The sequence below is a fragment of the Protopterus annectens genome, chromosome 3.part1, assembly GCF_019279795.1.
Source record: "Protopterus annectens isolate FY-2018-M chromosome 3.part1, PAN1.0, whole genome shotgun sequence".
Classification (NCBI taxonomy): domain Eukaryota; kingdom Metazoa; phylum Chordata; order Ceratodontiformes; family Protopteridae; genus Protopterus; species Protopterus annectens.
The window spans coordinates 1334859040-1334882249 of record NC_056732.1 but is presented as its reverse complement, the minus strand read 5'-3'; the positions used below and the strand labels follow the sequence as shown (position 1 = coordinate 1334882249).

The 23210-nt window shown below is 41.9% G+C and overlaps 1 protein-coding gene across 2 annotated transcripts in view; it reads left to right on the top strand.

Annotated features, from left to right (window-relative positions):
- SGK3 (serum/glucocorticoid regulated kinase family member 3) overlaps nucleotides 1–23210 on the top strand; it is a 3149190-nt gene that overhangs the window by 2561007 nt on the left and 564973 nt on the right. For both annotated transcript variants that reach the window (XM_044067369.1, XM_044067370.1), the window contains exon 11: nucleotides 10967–11098. In XM_044067369.1, the coding sequence (XP_043923304.1) occupies nucleotides 10967–11098 (132 nt within the window). The remainder of the gene's footprint in view (nucleotides 1–10966; nucleotides 11099–23210) is intronic.

Genomic DNA, 23210 nt, shown 5'->3' with positions numbered 1-23210 from the left:
ATCTCTAATCTTTTAGAAAAACGTGAGCTGTTGTGGCAGCTGAAACTGAACTCCTTTTAGAAAACCAAGGCTTAATTATTATTGCTCCATAAAAAGTATACTAGAACTCAGAAAACTGCCCCAGTGTTATAAAAGACTGACATGGGGCTGATTAATGATGACTTTACTGGCTAATATTGTTATAAACAAATATCAAACACTATAAATGTTTTACAATGAAAATAACTGACATTGGTGCTGTTTTGTGATTGATATATCAGACGCTTCACTTCTTTTTCTAGTTTATTAAAAAGAATCAAAATTGTCCATACTTGGGTTTTGAACTTCCTGCCCATTACTCTATACCATTGCACTTGGTCCCTTTGAGCTAGCTCATCAGACTGACTTGAGTTTTTTTGCTGTGTAAAATGGTCTTAATCATTGCTCTGACCTCTTCAAGAAGAATATCTGACTTGCAAGGTCTTATGGTGGGTCAGCCATATTTAATTTTTTCACAGTGATAGGGTTTCTTTGAAAACCACTCTTTCTTTTTAAGCCTAAAGTAGTATCCACGTTTACCTTAAACCAAAGTCTCTATCTCCCTAGCTTTATTCAAGAATCTTAAAATGAGGATCCAGAAAGAAGCAGAATGTAAGAAAATACTTTTGTTGTTGCTGGGTCTTGATGCAGAGCAAGCATTTGACAGAGTAAGCTGGGCTTTATGAGCAGAGCAATGGCAGTATTTGCATTTCTGTTAATATAGTAATGTAGATTGTTTCTTTTTTTGTTTTCTGTTCTGTATTGTTTATGTGTGGAGCTTTTCTCCCTGGGTCTCCACTGAAAACGGGCCACCAGCCCAGTTGGACACTACCCGGTAAACAAATGTAAATAAATAACATTTCTTAAAAAAAAAATTGGAAGGTTGATTAGGTGGATAAATGAGGGATTGGAGGTGAAAATTTAAGTGGGTGGGGTCCTCTCTGATAATTTTTGCTTGAGTGCTTGAGCAGAGATCTAGGCAGTGGTGTCCTCTTTCCCCCATTGTTATTTGCATTATATTTAGAACCATTGGCAAAGAAAATAAGGGACTCAGAAATTCAAGGATAAAATTGGGATGGTAGTCAAGAAAAGCTGGCTCTATTTGCAGATGATAATATTTTATACCTGACAAAACCAGAAAGAGACATTACAGTGTTGTGGTACATTTTGAGACGGTTTCAAATCTTTTTGGTATACAAAATTAATGAAGCTAAAACAAAGGCAATAGTGGTAAAGTATGTACCCACATATGAATTGGTTCAACAATATCCATATTTATGGGGACATGATAAAATGAAGTATTTAGGAATATGGATTCAAATTATTGTGGTGTGGCATCTAAGGGTATGTGGGAAGAGACTAAACAGAAGATGATACAAAAACTGAGAAAGTGGAAGATTTGTTATATGGATATGGATAGTAAAATACAAGCAGTTAAAATGTTTTACTCCAAATAGTCTTATACACAGGTCAGTTATATTTTTATTAACCAGAGGAGAAGTTTTGGCTAGCAATTAATAAAGAGCTGAAGGACTTTATCTTGGAGAGAATACTGCAAGAGTCAAGTGGGATCAGCTGATTCCTCCAGTAGAACAGGGCAGATTGGGATTACCCAATTTGAATGGGGTATTTCAGAGCTACACAGTTAAGGCTGCAATACATAGCACAAGGAGAAAACTATACTTCAAAGTAGAAAGGGATGATGGTGAAACAGGGGGGAAGCTCAAGAAACAAGGAGAGATTGGGATTTTGGATGCAGACCTTTAAGGAGAATAACAATAATCATACAGAATATTACATCTGTAAAATAGCAGAAAGTATCCTAAGAACTAAGCCAACACTGGAATGGAGAAAGGAGATTCTGCCGATAGGGATGAGTGCAATTAGGGATATAGACAATGGGCAAGAAAGGGCTGGAATTTATTGGAGAAAACTGGCAAAGGAACCAAGGTATTGGGAGCAAATAACTAGAGAAAGAAAGATGATAGAATGGGAAGATGCCAAGAATTTATTTGGACTGCAGGTTAGAGAATGCCTTCCCTATCAAGGATTGATATCAGAGGATAGGTAAAGAGAAAGAAATAGGTGGGGTGGGGTCCTAAACGAAAAACCAGCACTGGTAGAGTTTTTAGTAGAATCTAGAACAGAAGCTGCCATTAAAAAAGGAATAATTAGTAGAGCATATAAAATATTGCACGATAAGTATAAGCATCAATCAGAGGAGATTAGAAAGGATTTGGAAGAGAGACTGGATAAGCAATTCACAAAGAAACAATGGGAGGATATATATATGTATGTCTCCCAAATATGCAACAAAATCTAGAAGATTTCGGATTTTTCCTTGGAAATGTTTACATAGATATCTTTATACCCCAGGTAGACTCCAGAGAATTTTCCCTCAGGTAGATAGCAAATTTTGGAGGTGTGACAGGGAAGAAAGAGGTAACTGGGAACATATTTTCTGGCGGTGCAGTGAGTTGGTGGATTTTTAGGATTCCCTGCGGGATGCAGTGTCAGAGATGCTGGGTGAGCATATTGGTATAATGAGGGAGATGATTTTGCTGAGCAATGATACAAAATGGGAATTGCCTAGACATGGTAAAGCCTTGCTGTGTCTAATTATGGTGGCTGCCAAAAAAAAAACAGTTACTAGAAAATGGAAATCAAAATCTAAACCAACTATACTAGAAGAAGTGACTATAGTAACAGAGGTAAAACAACTGGAATTGAAAAGTTTATAAAAGAGTAGGAGCGAACTACAAAGAAAAATATGGGAACAATACATACAGGAGAGGAATGAGGTTTTGAAGAAGGCAGGACTTAAATGAGCTATGTAATGTTTGACTGAAAATGATTGGGTAAATTATAAGGGTTTACTGTCAAAATTTAGATCAGCACTTATGCGAAGCTTGGAAGGCAGACAGGCTGTTTTCAAGTTCTCGTAATACTGATCTGGAAAATACTCGACTCCACATTAGCGAATGGTAGTGTACATTCACTAATGTAGAATCAAAGTTCTGATAACAGATTGCACTGCAGTGGGGATCAGGAAATGTACCCTTTTCTCACTGTAGTGCAATCTCGGTGTTGGAATATATAATAAGCAGGGGGTGTGGGGAGCATGCTAGGTGCAGAGGAGCTTGCCTCCACTGCAGAAATGTTACCAGTAACCCAGATTTTCAACATTGGAACTTTCAGTTCAGTGTTCAAATGTTTTTTTGATTGTATCTGCTTTATTTTCTGAAAAAAAACCCAAAAAAAAAATATACTTGTTTTCCTGCCTTTCTAAGATAGTATAGTCCAGTTTTCAGGTTAGTAGTGAATTTAGGGCTGTGTTACAAATTTCTGTGTTTGCCCATACCTTACTTGGATAGAAGGGAGCTTTGAGCATCCTATCGGTCCCTGGAGGACTAGTTTCAGCCCATAAATTACTAGTTTATTGGCCATTTATGGGCTAATTTCTCTCTTTCATTTCCCTTCTGTAAAACCTGCATTTGTGTGGTTTTGCGTGCTGGGCAGTGCCGGTTAGCTAGGGTTTAACTATTCCCAGCTCCACAAATTCTGCTCTTCAATTCTTCCCTTGGAACTAGACAAACTTTCAACTTAAGCAGTCAAACCATTCACTTCTCATACAGGCACTTGCTCAAAACTCTTAACAAGCACTAATAAACATTAGCACTAGACCCCCCTATACTGTAGAGAACGACAAGGCTCTCTATTCGACCTTACCAGCCAATCAGTAATACAGTTCACTGTACCTATCCAGGCATGTCCAAAGGGCAGTTTCAGGTGTACTCTCCAGTCCAACTGGTGAATCTGGGCATTTTGAGGCAATGTTACAATTGCCTCATGTACACAGACAACCCTCTCCTCCTTCCACCAAACACTAATACATGTGAGAGATGCAATTATACAGCCAAACTGGAGGCTAAGCTCTCTCAACCCAAGACTGGACCAGACAGTCAAGAGGAGGAGGGAATTACTTGCATCACACCACCAGTCTCACATAGACCTATGAAACCAGCACCGGCAAAAAACACACATAAATGCACGAAAACGTACTCAGAGGCTCTAAATAAAAATCAGTAGAAGCAACAGAGACCTCCAAAGCAGACATCCAAGCAACCACCACCCCCCAACACAAACCATGAAACACATACTTCACATAACCAGTGTGCCACACAATCACAGCTCTTAAGGCAAAATAACATACCCAACACACTAGTAATAGGTGACTCTATAGTCAGGCACACTGACATCCCACTCACTAGGCTGAACAAGAAGGTTACTGTTAGCTGCCTGTCGGGTGCCAGGATCTGCCACATAACACAAGCACTCAGGTCACTCCAGAATAAGTACAAATATGACTCTGTCATTGTTCATGTTGGTGTGAATGACCTGAGCCGTACCTCACTGGACTACATGAAAAGAGAAATGGAGGAGCTCTCTCTGATCAAGTAGCCCAGGCCGGTATGACCCTGACCCTGAGTAGCATCCTGCCCTCACCAAGAATGATACCATGGTATAGAGAAAAAATTATCAATTTCAACAATTGGCTAAGCTTCTGATATCATTCAAAGGGGATCCAGTGTCTGTCAGACTGGGATGACATGCTCGACAAGCCACACTGCTTCGCTAGAGACAGCTTGCACCTGTCACCCTTAGGCTTTCGAATACTGGCCAAGGCTCTTGCCACCCCCATAGTGCCTTTTTTAGGCAAGGCTCAAAAGGCAAACCCACCACCGTAAATAGCACAAGTAACAAAAAACTGAGGGTAATGCTACTCAATGCCAGAAGTCTAAACCTCAAAATGCATGCACTCAAGACACTCCTCAGTATGGAGAAAATCGATATATGTGCAGTAACAGAAACCTGGTTTAAGGCTCCAGAGAGCATCCCAGCACTACCAGGCTACACCTCATACCATACATTTCGGCCTCAAAACCCGGACCGAAATACAAAAGGCGGGGGAGTATTCATATTCATCAAGGATACCCACACCTCCAGGTTAGTGGCACAGCACGATGCTTCAGAGATCATCCACGTGCAACTAACAATGGGCAAAACTGCTATTCAAATTATAGCTTGCTACAGATCATGCACCATGTCCCAGGAACCCCACTCTGCATTTCTGGAAACACTGGGAAACATAAAGGTCCTACCAAACACCTTGATATTGGGTGATTTCAATTACCCAAACATTAACTGGGAGAACTACTCAAGTACAAACTCCCTTGCCCAACATTTCCTAAAATTTATATACTCAAATGCCCTGGATCAACTGGTCAACAACCCCACCAGAGGTGACAGCATATTGGACCTGGTCATCACCAACATGGGAGACCGGTGTTCCACACCAGAGGTCAACCCCTCGCTGGTTAGATCTAACCATAAACTAATCACTCTGGATCTCCACATTCCGCCACCACCCATGGTCAAAGAAACCACCGTGAAAAACTTTTCAAAAGCAAACTTCACGTTACTTAAGACTGAAGTGGGAAGTTTCAGAGCCCGCATGCTAAAGGATAACGCTGTCCAAGCTGAAAAATCCTTTACTAATGCAATCTACGGGCACCTACAAGAATGCATGGATCGTGCTATCCCAAACAAAACCAAGACTCACTCCTCCAAGAAAAGGAAACCAGTCTGGTGGACCCCTGCCATAAACAAGCTATACAATAGAAGGAGGAAACTAGTACAGAAAAGAGTAAAATCCAAAGAAGGGAAGACATCCCTGATCAGTATCAGCAAGAAACTACATTCCCTCATAAAATCATCCAAGGCTAACTTCGAAAGAAAAATTGCCATGGACTCCAAAGATAACCACAAGGCATTCTTTAGCTATGTCAAGAATCTAAGTGGCAATTCTCAGATCTCCTCAGAGTTAGTGCAGAATGGCACAAAATACACTGAACCGACCGATATAGCCAATATCCTGGCAGACAAGTTCCGTGCAAACTTCACCCCCCTCTCACCCCCAAAAGGGCCCATAACTATACCAGAAGAATGTAGTGCCCCTGAAATCACAGACACTCAGGTTAAAACAGCCCTCTCCAAAGCCAAAAACACAGCATCAATGGGACCAGACTGCATCCTACACAAGCTCAAAGATGAACTAACCCCTCACCTAAATACACTGTTTAAACTTAGCCTCTCCACAGGCTACGTGCCCACTGAGTGGCGCACAGCAACAATTATTCCACTCCACAAAGGTGGAGCCACAACAGACCCTGGGAACTATCGCCCTATAAGCCTGACTAGCTTGGTCTGCAAAGCTATGGAGTGCATCATCATGGATCTCATTAACAGAGACATTGGAAACCTCCAAACACTGGACCCTACCCAGTTTGGCTTTGTTAAGGACAGATCATGCCTCCTAAACCTGGTGGACTTTGAGACAGTTACCAAAGCTATAGACTAGGGAAAGGTGGTCCACCCAGCCTACCTAGACCTTGCAAAGGCCTTCGACACCATTCCCCACTCAGGTATTATAGACAAGCTCACCAGCCTGAACATAAACCCCTACGTCACGAGATGGGTTGCCAGCTGGCTCATGGACAGAACCCACATGGTAAGAGTTATGGGAGCTAGGTCTGACTCTAAACCGGTTATGAGTGGCATTCCCCAAGGCTCAGTCCTAGGACCCCTTCTGTTCGGCATATACTTCTCAGAGGTACAGGCAAGCACAGGAGGACTATGGCTGACCAAGTTTGCAGACGACTACAAAGTAGGGGCTGTAATTGACTCTCAGGCTGACACAGACATCCTCCAAAATGGTCTCACTGAGACAGATACCCGGTGTCAAAACCATGGCCTCAAGCTAAATGCCAAAATGTGCATAGTCATCCCCTTTGGAAAAAACAAAGTACCCACAAACTACCACATAGGTGGTAGCCCCCTAAATACGGAAGATGTAATAAGGGATCTGGGGACCCAAGTAGATAGTAACCTCTCCTTTGATAATCACATTGCCAAAGTGGTTAGAAAATCCTTCTATATGGCCCACCTAATCACAAAAGGGTTTGTATCCAGATCGAATGAGGTCATTGGGCCCCTCTATGCATCACTCATCAGACCCATCATAGAGTACAATGCCCCATTTGGGATGTACCTTACAAGACACCTGCAACAACTGGAAAGACCACAGAAGTACCTCACCAAGAGGATCACTGGCCTCAAGCAGATGCCCTATGCAGCTCGACTGAATAAACTCCAGCTGTACTCGGTTGCATACTGCCTACTGCCTACTCAGAGGTGATCTCTGCCTGACATAAAAGGCCATGTCCAACCCAGAATTGATGGATATGCTCCACCTAAAGAAAACCATATCACCTCGAGCCACACGCTCCAGGGATCTAAACCTCACCACAACAATAAATAGGATGTGCTGAAGGGATAGATTCCTGTCCCAGAGACTTCCCATGCTCTGGAACAAGATTCCAATCTACATTAGGCAGAGCTCCCCGCTAACCCTTTTCAAGAGAAACCTTGACGAGAGGATGGGAAACAGAAATGTTACCCCAGTGATCACTTCAGTGGCTCTGCTGGACAGAGGCACAGGGAACTAATCTAAGGGGGTGGCGAAAGCCAACACATTCTGGCTAGGCTTATAAATGCCTTTGGGCAGATAACCTAGTGCCTACCTATGAACCTAAGTGCAATCATCATCAGTAATTCTAAATTTACTACTAGTAGTGGTAAGCAAATCATCCAACTTCTGACATGAGGAGCACAGACCACCAGTGTTTTCAGGTATTACCTTTAAATATACATAGCATTTATTACACTGCAACAAGATATTTGTACTTTAGCAAATCATTAATGGTATACTCATTTAAGAATCCATATTCAGTAGCAAATGACTACAAAAATCCAAAAGAAAAGAATAATGAAATCCGTTACCACAGAATTCAAAGAAAACTTAATCAACCTTTAAGAGAAAAGTCACACAAACAATATACAACTAAATTTGAATTAAATAAGTAAAGTTGTTCCTCTGACCGTACAAGTTGTGAAAGTCACACAAAAGCTGGAATTCCTTTATATTATGTGTAAAAGTACTCAGTAGCTCGCTGGTCACTATGGCTCACAGTCACACCTCTTTTTAACACTAAAGATCAGTAAATCACAAACCAAGACTGGATTGTTTAGAATAAGCTCTGGATTGTCATCTCTGCAGTCTGTGGACTTTATAGATGACTAGGCCTCTTGGTATGGTTAGAGTTTGCCTGTCTAAAACCTATCCCTTTCTAACAACTAACAGAGAAGATTAATGGTAAAACAGCAAAATATGAATCAGTGTGTAAATCTTGTTGTCTACGAGCAATCCCTTCGCACACACTGAAAACAGTAGTAAAAAATAAAATATGAATTCAGATAAATACTTCTCTTACCAAGCTACTGCACAGTCAATCACAAATCAATACAGGATTGTTTAGATAAGCTGTAGCTAAGTCTATAAAGAAGTAACTTATGTGATACAGCATCATAGTCTAGGGATATTGCAGCACCATGGTGTCCTTAATTTTAATCTTTCTGTATATTATCTAGAAAAGACAGTAAGGCTGATTTAGTACTCAAATAGGGTTTAAAACCATGTTAGCTATGGAGTAGAAAGTTATTTTTGATTAGGTAGGTTAGGAGATGCTTGTGGATGCATTTCTCTGAATTTTTTATTAGTGGAGGCAGAACATTAACTTTGCCTAGTAGCCGCAAAGAGGTGACACCTTTGTGAAGAGGTATTGTATATGACTGTTTAGAATAGGGTTTGAAATCATGTTGGGTGTAGAATAGGAAGTTATTTTTGATTAGATAGATCAGGAGGAGATTTTTTTATCTGGGTAACTGATGTAAAAAATGTATGCTGCATTATATGATGTGGTGTTAATGTCACTGGAAAATGTGGTGTGTCATACAATGGAGGTGACTATTAAAATGAGTATTAAAAGAGCGTACTTTATTATAAGATGTGTCACACAGATTTGGAGAGGGTTGATTTTGTTTATCTGGTTTAGATAATCTTTCGACAGTGTCATAATATTCTAGTATTTTTCTATGAGATGTTTTCAGTTTGGTAAAGTAATTAAATTTATTTGTGGTCATTTTTGGCTTGGTAAAAGGCAGCAAATTAATTTTGATGATTGTGTATGGATGGATTGTTTTACCTGTGAGTTTCATCAGATGTTTTGAATCTGGCATAAGACAGGAAGCAGGTCTAAATTTGATGCTGTAAAATTTAGTATTGTAAGAAATACTTAAAGCGTTTTGACTGTGCTATCTAGCAGGAGGTATTTGAGTGGGAACCAGTTATAGCAGGCAAGCAAGAGTGGAGACTGGAAAGTATTTTTAATTCTTAAGGGAGGAGCTTTTTTTTGGCTATGTGGAAATAATTAATTAGCTGATTTACTGACTGAACTAAACTTGAGAACTCATCTATATCACCACTGGTCCAGAATCATGGGCCCATGTGGTATCTTTTCTTGTAGAAAAGCAGCTGCCAGACACTTTTTCGTTGAAGAAATTTCCCTGGCTGTCATTTGTTAGCTAGCTCACACCTCTATGAAGTATTATCTTTTAAAATTTTAGTTTGCAGAAGATACCACCTACCGGACTGTGGGATACAGAAGTTTATTTCTACAATAGTGGATTGGCACCCCCCCCCCCCCCCATGGTTGATTGAGATTGCAAGGAGTCAACCTTGAAGTACAAGGAAGAAGTAGTAAGTTAATCCATTGTAGAGTACAACAGTGGTGTAACTGGGTCATCTGATGTCTTGAAGTTGTGTCTCTTTGGACAAGCATTGAAGACCAAACAAAAAAATCTTCCCAAGGTGAACAAAAAGGTCTTAAAATTTAATTGTAGCAGGCTGTTTGCAACAGTTAATAACATACTGAGCTCTGTGGATATAGCAGTATCGGCATTTAGCCGTGATGGCCTCTTATATAAATGCTAGTACTCGTTTCATGCACCATTTGCAAATGCTAATAGCTTACACCTGGGGCAGCCTCCCCCTTTTTCCTATCCTAATTATGCATCAGAGGTATTACTCACCTTTAATAATTTTCTTTGTTATTTCCTCATAAACATCACCATTCTTTCTTTAAACCATCTAATTTAAATGGGTGGACTTAATTATTTGTATTGAAAAACCTCTTGGAAAGGTATATCAGGCAAAAGACTTGTTTTACTGCATACCTTTTAGATATCAATTTTGATATTACTAGGTTAAGTATTAAGCTTATTCTTTTCTAATCATTGGCTGAAACCTCAACATGTAAAATTTCCCAGAAGATGGATGACAAGGTAGCCATCTATTGATGAAGAAATTTATGACAGCTAAGTAGTATTTCATAGCATTCTTCTTTCTGTTCTTAAAAGCGTTAAGTGCTAATACACTGATAGAAAATGAGTTGATGATGGTCTGTCAGAAGTAATATTTCATTATTCACTACTTTCTATGGTAAAAGTTATAACTACCAGTGTGTATGTACATATTGAGTTTGTGATGGTCTTTGTGAAGTAAGGATGCTCACAAGGATATCTAAACATTAAAACACAGTTTCACCACAATGCAGCTAAACCCGTCAGTGCTAATTGAGGATTGTTTCGTCTTTTGGAATCTTTCTCTGATGAAAATAAATAAACCATTAAAATTGCTATTTTACTGAAAAAAAAAGCTGAGATTGCTTTTCGGCTAACAAAATCACATACAACTGCAAATGGTGCAAAGGGTTTTTATGGGTAGGGATGGGTTACAGCAGCATGTATGGCAGGATAATGAAAGGGGCCAACAACAAAGAATGGTACATAGTCAGCCTATTCTCTCATTAAGCATTTCACCTTTAAAGCAGCTTATTCTGTGTCTTTAAACCTGAGCATGGAAACATAGAAATATTCCTAAGTGAATACTGCATCAGTGTTATTTTTCATGTTTGCCTTTGTCTTTCAGCAAAAACACATCATGGCTGAGCGCAATGTCCTTGTCCAAAATGTGAAGCATCCTTTCTTGGTTGGGTTGCACTATTCATTCCAGACATCAGACAAGCTGTATTTCGTTTTAGATTTTGTTAACGGAGGAGAGGTATGTACATATGTGTGGTTTGAAAGCCTGGCTTAAATTTCTTCTTAATTCAGTTTACTGTATAGAATTCAAAAAATGTTCAATAGTGACAAAATAATAACATGATTTGTAGGAATATTGAGAGATGGCTGTGTGTGTCTGTGCGTGTGTGTGTGTGTGTGTATAAACATGTATATGTATATATATGTATGGAGATATATATATATATATATATATATATATATACATATATATATATACATATATATATATATAAATACATATATATATATATATATGTGTGTATATATATATATATATATATATATATATATATATATATATATATATATATATATATGATGTACATATTTTATTTGCTGTTTTGCCACTGCTGTCTGTTGATCATCAAACCCCTTCTTGGCCAGTCAAACAGGTGAGGGTTGACTGGGAACGGCCATCATTCAAACAGCCATAAGGGGTGGTTCTGTTCTTTGCTTTAAGCCCTATTCTGTACACACATCTGGCAAAGCATTGAGAAGAGGACATGTTATGGAATGTAATATGTCTGCAGAGGCCGTCTTCTCACTTCTGCAAGGGATGTTCCCTCCAAGCAACCCTAACCCCCACCCTTGAAACTTTTAGCAGTGGTTACTTCTGTCTCCACAAGGAAATTCCACTGCCTTTTGTACCTACGAGTCTAAACATCTCTCCCAAACCCCCCAGGAGAGTTGAGTGGATCATATCCCTTCACTCTTCTCCCTCCCTACCTGGTTCCTTCAGTGCCAGAGCTGCTAATCGAACTCCACTTCTCTGGGTTGCAATCAGGGCTGCATCTCTCCATGCCATTGAGCTAGTCTTAATAGTCATAATTATATGAATGGCCAGTTGACTTTGTTTTTGAGTCTCTTAATTATCATGTAGTTTAGTTCAGCCTGAAGACATTTGCTTTGTCATGTGTATAGAATGAAGCCGATGTTGGACTTCTCAAAGTTAGACCTTAACATGATGACATTATTTATACTTTTTGACCCCACTTGTAACTATAAAAGGTATTTGAACCAACCCACCTACTCTGTTAACTAGCTAGCTAGAGGACATATTACTAAGATTTGCTTGTAACTTGCTTTGGCAATGATGCAAGAGTAATGGAGCAGTGGGCCACTCTAAAATGGACTGTACAGAGAATAGCAAACATTAGCAATGCAGTTTTACATGATAAAAAGGGGCATTCCTCTGTGGCTTTCTGATATATGCAACATAAAGTACAAAAGGTGGCAAGCAGACTTCATAGACACAGGAAAATATAGTTGGAGAAAGGCATGCTTGTTAATCTAAATAAATACAAAAGTGATAAGAAAGCACCCAGAGGATAAATCTGCAATGAGAGTAGAATACAGTTCTGCAGTAAAAGAAAGGACAGAACATTTAATTACACTAGTTAAAGGGAAGAAATTGGCTGTATAATAATACTTAAAGAGAAACTGTGAGAATGGAGTGGATGGAATTGGACTGGGGAAACCCACCAGAGTAGATAAAAATCTGTCTCTCATATTGTCAGCAGAAGATGAAGACAAAGGGTTACAGTTAGATTAATATGCGAAGGAAATGGACTTCTCTCTGGTTAAAGGCCATATTCCTGGTGGAGCTTGAAAGCTTTGAGATTAGAGACAGTAGAAGGAGCAGAGAGAATTCAGTGAATTATATTTATTTGTAGGCAACAGGTTGTATGCGGCTGCTCGTGAGAGGAAGATGCTGCAGACATTCAACTTGCTTACGAAGGTGGGAGTAAAGAAAAGTATGGGGACTGTAGGTTAGTCTTACTCTAGTAAAGAAGAAAATTACAGAATTTATCACATGTGCAGCCATCTGGAAGAAGGTTTCCTGAAAGCATGTATTAACACTAGAAATTTTGGACCAAACAAATAACAGTCATTTTTCTATGTAGTTAACTAGAGTTATAGATTGGGGCAGCCGTGTAAGTGACTTGCCCAAGCAACAGTCTGGCCTGTAATTATATTTCTCGTAGAAGGCTTGTGAAAATTTAAGTAGCTAAGCTACAGACAGAGACTGATGCACTGAGCTCGGAGATAAAAGTAATATAATAGAAGGTGGTGACAGAATGGGAGATAACAGTAATATAAATGGTACAAAGTGGTGTCATAAGTAAATTTTATGAAAAGGGGAAGGTCATTGATTTGATCCTGAAGTGCCATCTTTGAAGTAGCCCGTTTAACATTTTTTAACACTATATCTTATTTATTCCCCTCTGCCTGTTGACTATCAAGCTGTTACCACACCTATCCATTTATTTCCACTGTAGCAAAAGTTCGGCAGCCTTTTGTTCCATTCTGAGGCTAGGGCTGTCAGAGTCCATTCATTTCTCTGTCAGATTACTTCTAGCCAAGGGGACTACTTTAATTAAACGAAAGTGGAATCCGTCGAATACAAATCCGTCGACACATAAACAGCGAAAAGCAGTAACGTCAAACGCACTAAATAGCGAAATCAAAAATGTCGAATTGTCATAGTTGGACCATCTGTGGTATAGCTCCATAAGGTAAGTGTTTATGGACCTTAGGGTTAGGGTGCGGGTTAAGGTAAGTGCATAGATAGGTAATGTATGTAAGGTTTAGTGTAGGGTTTTGTTAAATGTATGTGTGTGGAATACTTACTTTGTGTGGGTATAGTTCTGTAGAGTAAGTGTGCGTTTGTTATGGACCTTAGGGTTAGGGAGGGGTTAAGGGTAGTGCATGGATAGTTGTGTATGTGGGGTTTAGTGTAGGGTTACAAGTGGGGTTTTGGTGCTTTAATTTAGGGTTAGTAGTAGGGTTTTGGTTAGTGTATGTATGTGTTTTTTGTTGTTGTGTTTGTGTAGGTAGTATGTTACGGGTGGTGGGGTTGGCCGATTATTGCGGTTTCGATGTTTAAATTTTGTGGTTGTGCATGCTTGTCGTTGTCACGTTTCGCTCTTTGTGTCGACGGATTCATATTCGACAGATTCTGCTTTTGTTTAATTAAAGTAGACCCCTAGTCGAGTTATGTTCATTACCCAGGCAGCCATAACTTAAGTGTCTGTGTTTTCTTATCCCCCAACCCCACCTTAGTGGTAACATGAGTATCCACATCACTGCCGGAGCTACCTATGCTTCTCCATGGGAGTATGCAAATTCCAACACACACACCATGCATGAACTGCCATTAATCGACTGGTAAACTGCCTTTTGAAACAGCCTCGTGCCTTTACCCATAGAGACAGGTATACCAGGTGGGAGTCACAAAATCCTTTCTCCCTGGCTGGTTGCATCGCTAAAGGTTCACACCGCTACTACCCTCCACCACCCTGACTCTTCCAACACCCAGCCTGTAGGTCACAGTCAGGACTTTATTTGTCTGTACCACAGAGCTGGGGACATCCAGTGTAATGTCTTTGTAATTGATATTATTGAGGAGCTGGAATAAGAGATGAGCTTTTTTGCAGGCGGTACAGGGGTTTTCAGTAGGTCAATCTAGGTGGTTGGATGAGATTATGTGGGACTTTAGTAAACTAGAGTACTAATCTAATATTGTGGGCCATGAGACATTGTCATGCAGTTACACCATTGTATAAATGAGCAGGTCCACTGGTACCCACTGGGGCTGATACAAGACATCTGTCTATATTACTTGGATTTGAGAACAAGCTTAGGATGCAGTTACTATTGGAGGCAAATGATAGGATGAAGTAACTAATGCTGCCTTTTCTCTACAGGGTAAAAGCTTAATGCTGTAGAGACATCTTGAATGGGCATGATAGGAAGGTCTGCCGCTGATATTATATACTGCATCCCTAAGGTAGGACCAGGGTCAGGTCCCTGGCTACCTAGTTGAATATCTCTGTGCTTCACTCCTTGGCATCTGTTTAAGAGGTTAGCTACTTGGCATCAAGTTTATAGTTTCTCTTCAGTAAATCCCATTCGGACAGACCTGACTTGGTGAATGGTGTAGATAACTTTGGGATCACAAACCCTTGGAGTAAGTTATAGAAACTACTAACAAGTGACATTTTACTGAATAGAATTTGTATAATTGCATCTCATTTAAATGAGTTCCATCCTTTGGAGAGTTAGTGGTCCCTCCTGTGAGGAGGAGTTATGCAACTGCTGCTCAGCTGGAGAAGGAATAAAGGTGACACTAGCAGACAGCAGTTTTGAGAGTTCATTGTTGCTGGGAGTGCAGTTGTTGAAATAGATATCAGCCCAAATAAGATCATAAGATTATCATGAGACACTCAGACTCCACTTATGTGCTAAAAGTATAACATAGTCAGTGAAATGACCATTTGTGCTGGAGTTGTGACATAATCAGCAGAATAAAAAAGGCAGTAACACCACTGTTAAGCTCATTGGTAAGAGCATAACTTTAGTATTGTTTACATGTCTTGTGGCCACATCACAACAGTGATGAAGGGAAGAAGAATTTTGTGAAGAAGAACAAAGATGGTGTGGGCATCCTTTCAGCACAGCAAAGCAGAGTCATGGGGCTGTTGACTGTCTGAGTTAAACAAATACTCACCTTTCAAAAGATACACACATTCAGAGTAGAGTGGGTCAGTAATTATGCCACAGCCAACACTCTAATGAAAACTAGTTCATGTTGATCATATTTATTTATTTATTTAAGGTTTGTTTACTGGGAAAGTCCAACGGGGACATAACCCATTTTTAGCAGAGGTCCGGGAAGAAACATTCCAGGTGCATGTGTTTGGAATGTGGGAGGAAACCAGAACACCCAGAGAAAACCCACACAAATGCAGGGAGGGCATGCAGACTCTGCACAGAAGGCACCCTAGCCAGGAATCCAGCTGAAGAACCTCTTGTTGTGAGGTGACAAAGCTAACCACTGCACCACTGTGCTGCCCGTATTTCAAAGAGCCTTCTTCAGTAGGTAAAAGCTGCAAGCTACTTCTTGAGGACCCTCTTGGTATTTCTTTTCATTCTTTAGCTTCTCCATTTTGGGATACATTTGTTTGCTAGCAGTTCACCCCGTGGCATTTGGGAGGTATTCCTGAATGAAAGCTTTCCATTTTTTCCTGGTAACTTTCACATTTTTTTATCTTTAGCCCAGTTTGTCTTGTCAAAAAGTTTCAGTGTTTGATGATGAAGAAATCTAAGCCCTCAAAAGTTTTCTTGGGATAACTCAGATCACCACCAGCAGCCCACATTAACATTGTTTATATTTATAGGTAGAGGGGCAGAACATCAAGAAGTGTTGTACGTGTCTGAGGTTTAGTCCAGATACTAGGCAAATAAGGAATGAGAAGCTTGATGATCCCTTTCTCTGTGTGAGAAGAATGTTACTGAAGGAGGGTGGCTGCCACAGGAGTCAGCCCTAAAGTCACACGTATGACTGTAGGAGTAGTAAGAAAGGCTGGCAAAACTTGGATAGCTGGAGTTCAGACCTCATTCATAATAACATTTTGCCTTTTCAGTCTCAAACCCCCCCCCCCCCGCCAGCGATCTCAATGAGTCTATACCTTCTTTTTTGTGACACCATATTGTTTCAAATAGGTTCTGAAAGTCATTCGACAAGAGGTACACTTGACAATGTGACTCCCTCCCTTCTTTCCAGAGGCTTTTACCTTGCCCAGTAATCCCATATAAAACTCTCATATCCATATCTGAAACAAATATTATCTCAAGGAGTCACAGAACCATTTTCTACCTCCCAGATGGCAAAGTGTTTTATTTAGGGATTTTTTTCTAGTGTCAAAGAAAAAAGGAGGGACTTGAAGGCTTGTACTCGATCTTGCTTTGCCTTACCTTGCCTTTCTTTGCCTTTTTCCAAGATCCCAAAGCTGAAAATGTTATCCCTTCAGACCCTTTACTTCTTGTTCCCTTAATAGTTTTCATGTTAAAGCTAGACTTAAAAGATGCCTGCCCCCAAATTACTATTTGCAAATGTTTCAGACTTTTCTTAAAAAGTTTCTGTATCTGCCTTACATTATCAGCTCTCTGATGTTCCAGCAACCCTGTCTTTCATAGGTTCATAGGTTCATACTAGGCTATCTGCCCTAGGGCATTTATAAGCCTAGCCAGAGTGTGTTTGGCTTTCGCCACCCATTTTAAATGAATGTTGCTATGCCCTTTTTCGAGGTTAGTATACTGTGCCTCTGTCTAACAGTGACACAGAAGTGATACCCGGGGTAAACCTACGATCTCCCATCCACTCATCAAGATTCCTGTTGAAGAGAGCCAATGAGGGACTCTGCCTAACCTGGACTGGGATTTTATTCCAGAGTGAAGGGAGCCTCTGAGTTATGAATCTGTCCCTCCAGCATGCCCTATTTATTTCAGTGCTGAGGTTCAAGTCTCTCGAGCGCGTAGCTCGATGGGATTTGGATTTTCTGAGGTGCAGCATGTCCATTAATTCCGGGTTGGACATGGCTTTATACGTCAGGCACAGATCGCCTCTGAGCAGGCGGTATGCCACTAAGTAGAGCTGGAGTTTCTTTAACCGGGCAGCATATGGCATCTGTTTGAGCCCTTTGATCCTCTTGGTGAGGTACTTTTGGGGTCTTTCCAGTTGCTGCAGGTGTCTGGTAAGGTACATCCCAAAAGGGGCATTGTACTCAATTATGGGCATGATGAGGGATGAGTAAAGAGGCACGATGACCTCCCCTGATCTAGATGTGAATCCCTTCATGATTAGGTGGGCTATATAAAATGTTCTTCTAACCACTTTGGCCACGTGGTTGTCAAAAGAGAGATGGCTATCAACTTGGGTCCCCAGGTCCCTAATTACTTCTTCTGTACTTAATGGATTTATGAGGTCTATGATGATCCTTTCCATTGCTTTGCAGACCAAGCTAGTCAGGCTTATGGGGTAATAGTTTCCAGGATCTGTTGAGGCACCACCTTTGTGGAGAGGGACCACTGTTGCTGTATGCCACTCTTTGGGTACATATCCTGTAGTAAGGCTGAGATTGAACAGTAGTTTTATGTTCGGGTTTAGCTCTTTTTGGAGTTCATGTAGGACGCAGCCCGGGACACCGTCTGGTCCCATTGATGCTGTGTTTTTTGTTTTGGAGAGGGCGGCTCTTTCTTGAGCATCTGAGATGTCAGGGGGGCAGCACTCTGCTGGGATAGATATTTGCCCTTTTGGTGGGGGGGGGGGGGAGTTTGCACTGAACCTGTCAGCTAGGATGTTGGCAATGTCTGTGGGTTCGGTGTATTTTTTGTCATTTTGGACTAATTCTGAGCATATCTGGGAATTCCCACCCAGGTTCCTAACATAACTAAAGAAAGCCTTGTGGTTATCCTTAGTGTCCTGTGCAATTTTTCTCTTGAAGCTGGCCTTAGACGATTTTATGAGTGCCCGTAGATTTTTGCTAATACTGATCAGAGATGCCTTCCCTTTTTGGGATTTTGCTCTATCATGTAGTAGCTTCCTCTTTTTATTGTATAGTTTGTTTATGGCTGGGGTCCACCAGACAGGACGTCTGCCTTTGGAGGATTGGGTCTTGGTTTTATTTGGGATTGCAAGATCCATGCATTCCTGAAGGTGTTCATAGAATGCGTTTGTAAAGGATTCTGCAGTCTGGGCCGTATTTTCCACAGGCCCGGGGGCTTTGAAGGATTCCACCATGGTTTTGAGGAGTGTGAAATTTGCTTTAGAGAAGTTTTTCACTGTGGTTTTCTGGGCAGGGGGTGGGGTCGGGATGTGAATATCCAGTGAGATTAGTTTATGGTCTGATCTTACCAGTGAGGGATGCACTTCTGGTCTAGAGTCCCCATGTTGGTGATGATCAGGTCCAATATGTTTTCCCCTCTTGTGGGAGTGGTAACAAGTTGTTCCATAGCATTTGAGTTTATAAATTCTAGGAACCTTTGGGCTAGGATGTTGGAGCTAGAGTAATGCTCCCAGTCTATGTTTGGGTAGTTGAAGTTGCCCAATATAATGGTGTTTGGAGAGACCTTCATATTTTCCAGTGTTCTCAGGAAGGCCGAGTGGGGTTCCTGGGTTTGGGAGGGTGGTCTGTAGCAGGCTGTAAACTGGAAGGCAGTTTTACCCACTGTTAGTTGCACATGGATAGTCTCTGATGCTTCGTGCTGTGCCACCAACCTGGAGGTGTGGGTATCTTTGACGAATATTGATACTCCCCCTCCTTTTGTGGTTCAGTCCAAGTTTTGCGGCCGAAAAGCATGGTATGAGGTATAAACCTGGTAGTGCTGGGGTGCTCTCGGGAGCCTTGAACCAGGTTTCTGTTACTGCACAGATATCGATGATGTCCTTCAAGGATGCATCTGCAGTCATAACATATGGGTTGTCCTGCCTCTGGCAGCCCTTCGGTCGACCGGATTCCAAAGTCTGGGTCTGGTCTCGGCTGATGTCGCATCTTCCCCGACGTCACAGCTGCTGGGGTATAAAGGCATCAGCCGACGCCATTTTCCTCAGTCTTTCTTGCCGCGCGGTGCCCGAAGCAGAAGCTGTTCGCAAGTGCCGGTCGGTCAGATCCAGAGATTCAGCTACCGAAGACTTCTAAAAAGCTAAGTACCCCGTTGGGGACTCTTTCTTGCCTCATCCGATGTCAGACAAAGTAAATAATTGTTTAACTTGTGGGAAACAAATACCTCATAAGGATTTCCATTCCTACTGCCTTCCTTGCTTAGGCCCAGACCATGACGTATCAGCCTGTTTAGCCTGTGCCTCCTTCAACCGACGGACTCTTAGACGTCGGTCGGAGTTTGCAGAAGAGTTTTTTGGATCCGCTTTTTCATATAAAATGCCGTCGGAGACTCCGACTACACATTTAGCCAAAAAACGCAAGGAAAAGGACCGACACTCGCGGCCCACGGTTTTGTCTGAAACCATGGTTAGGCCTACCGCGAGTGTCTCGGTTTCGGCTGAAACCGAGGCCGCAGTTCTTCCTTCTGCCGAAATCATACCTCCGACAACCGAGGCAGGGAGGCCCCGGCCGAGTCGGCTACAGAAATCCCTACCGAAGAAGCAAGCGCACGAGAATTGTCCGACACCATTCCTTTGGACATTTCCACTCCTGCACGTGGGGCAGCTAGGCCCCCTGCTTCTATGTCTATTAAGGCTTTCTCCAGAGCTAAAGCAGCTAAAATTACTACAGCTTTACCTGCAAAATCAACCTCTCAGAGACCTTCCTCAAGTTCCCAGATTCTCAGTCTTGCTGAGGACCTTATTTCTCTGATTAGGGGTTCCCAACCTCACCCAGACAGGGCCTCCCAACCTCCTCCTGACAAAAGGCCCGGGACTGAACCCCCTGAACCTTTCTCCTCTGACTACTCCTCGGATGGATCTGATTTGTCAGACGATCATGAAGGGCCATACTCTCCTTATGAGGACTCGGATGCAGAAGACTCTATCCCTTCTGCTTCCCCTCCAGAGGAATTTTCCTTTGGGGAAACTTTACACACTATGAGGGAACACTTTCAATGGCAGGGTCAGGATTTCTCTGATTCTAGAAAAAGACTAAGGACTAACCTACACTTGCCACAGCATAGGCCTTTAGCCATACCACCTGTGCTAACTGTAGTTGATGATGCATATAATGATGTCAGCTCTGCCCCTGATTCACTTCCTCCGGCCCCTGCCAAACCTGACAGATACTACAGGGTTCCAGATTCCCACTTCCACTTGTATAAGGCCCATGCTGCCAACCCAGAAACTATTTCTCAGGGCCCGAAAGGTGTTGCAGCTGCCACTGCCAAAAACCCACTTCCCTCTGAAAGGGAGTCAAGAGCATTACAGAGATGGGGAAAAAAGGTTTATACATCTGCTACTCTTTCTGCCAGGGCTTTAAACTGTCAATTCCATATGATACAGTACCAGGAATATTTGTTAGATCAGCTGAATAAAAAGCTTTCTTCTCCTGAACCTTTAGACCGTAAGGCCCTTCAGGATTTGGTACACAATTCTCAGCAGGTCAGTAATCATTTTTTAAAATGTGGCTATGATGCACTGGAAGCTTCATTTAGATCAGCTATGACTGGGGCAGTAATTCTTAGACATGCATGCATGGCTAAAAGAACAATCCTTGCTGGACCATGTCAAGGCTAAACTCCTAGATGCTCCAATGGAGAAACAAAGTTTATTTGGCTCCCCTGCACAGGAGATTCTAAAGAAAGTGGAAGAAAAAGCAAAATCTGTGCAAACAGTTAAGGATTTTCTGCAGGTCCAACCTCCGAGGTTCAGCAGAAACTGGCCTTCAAAGAATTGGTCTTTTCCAGACACCTCCAAAGCACAGAGGGGCAGGAATAGACGCCCAAGAGGCAGAGGTCAATCAAAAGGTGCCTACAGGGGTCACCAGTGGCAACCTGCCAACCAGAGGAGTACTACCACAGCTGCAACTACATCCACTTCCACAGGACAAACACAATGACTTGACTCTGATTCCGCCTACAAGGGAACAACTGGAAGCACCCTTGGGCGGAAAATTGGCTTTATTCTCAAACAACTGGCATTGCATTACAAAAGACAAATGGACATTGCAAACAATAGACAGAGGATACAGGTTTCATTTCCACACTTTACCAAGAAGGAGCAGAATGCCAAACCTTCCACCAAACCAGAAGCCAGAGGCTTTAAGACAAATCAACAATTTACTTCAGATGAAAGCAATAGAAAGGGTACCATCTACGGAACAAGGACAAGGGTTTTACTCCAGACTATTCCTTGTACCAAGAAAAGAAACCCAATGGAGGCCTATTCTCGACTTGTCCGCACTAAACACATATCTCATTGTGCCAAAATTCAAAATGCTGACCCTACAGCAACTTCTTCCCATGTTGGGCAGGGAGTCTTGGCTGGTGACTCTAGATCTCAAGGAGGCATACCTGCATGTCCCTATACGACCAGATTGCAGAAGACACCTCAGATTTCTTGCAGGATCAGAGCATTATAAATTCTCAGCATTGCCATTTGGCTTATCTACTGCGCCCAGAGTATTCACGAAATGCTTGGCATCAGTAATTGCACATTGCAGGCTTCAGGGAATTCAAATCTACCCATACCTGGACGACTGCCTAATACAAGCGGAGAACAGGACAAGACTTATAAAGGATTTGGCCTATGTCATACACCTGTTACAGGCCTTGGGATACACAGTCAACATCCAGAAGTCAAGACTAGTGCCATCCCAAAGGATAACCTTTTTGGGTGCGGATTTGGACACTAACTCAGATGGCTTTTCTCATAGAAGAAAAACAAAAGCAACTACCAGTCTACTTCATGGCTTTGACAAGACAAACTCAGCTCACTGCAAGGAAAGTCCTGCAGGCCCTGGGTTACATGGCATCTTGCATAATCTTGATCCCACATGCCAGGCTGCATATGAGGAAATTGCAATGGTACCTAAGGAATGTATGGTCTCAACATAGGCACAGTCTAGAAACCATGATTCCAATCATTCCATGCCTGAAAAAGGAATTCCTGTGGTGGGCTCAGGCCTGCCAGTCCAACAGAGGGTTGCCTTTCACCAAACCACAACCAAGGCAGACCATCACCACGGACGCCTCAGACCAAGGATGGGGAGCACACATGGAAGACAAGTGCATCCAAGGCCTATGGACTCAAGACCAGCTGAATTTGCACATAAACCTAAAGGAGATGCTGGCAGTGAAACATGGAATCGAGGCATTCAAATCATTCCTCCAGCAAGGTCATCTGCTGATAAGGACAGACAATACCACAGTCATGTGGTACATAAACAAACAGGGAGGCACGCATTTCTACCCTCTATGCCGGATGGCAATGGATCTGTGGAACCTAGCCCTGAATCTCAACATCCAACTGCAGGCCAAATTCGTACCAGGAAAAGAAAATTCACTAGCAGACAGCTTAAGCAGAACTACCACGGATGCTCACGAATGGATGCTGCATCCAGACATCTTCAAAATCATAACAAACAAATGGGGAATGCCAGAGATAGACCTGTTCACCTCCCCACTCAACAGCCAACTAAAGAAATTCTGCTCAAGAGTATACCACCCACAAGCCTGGAAGGTGGACTCCCTCTCTTTCAACTGGAATGCCCTAGCAGTGTATGCTTTTCCACCGCTCCCATTGATGTACAGAGTACTACTGAAGATCAGAGAGGAACAGCCAAATGTGATACTGATAGCTC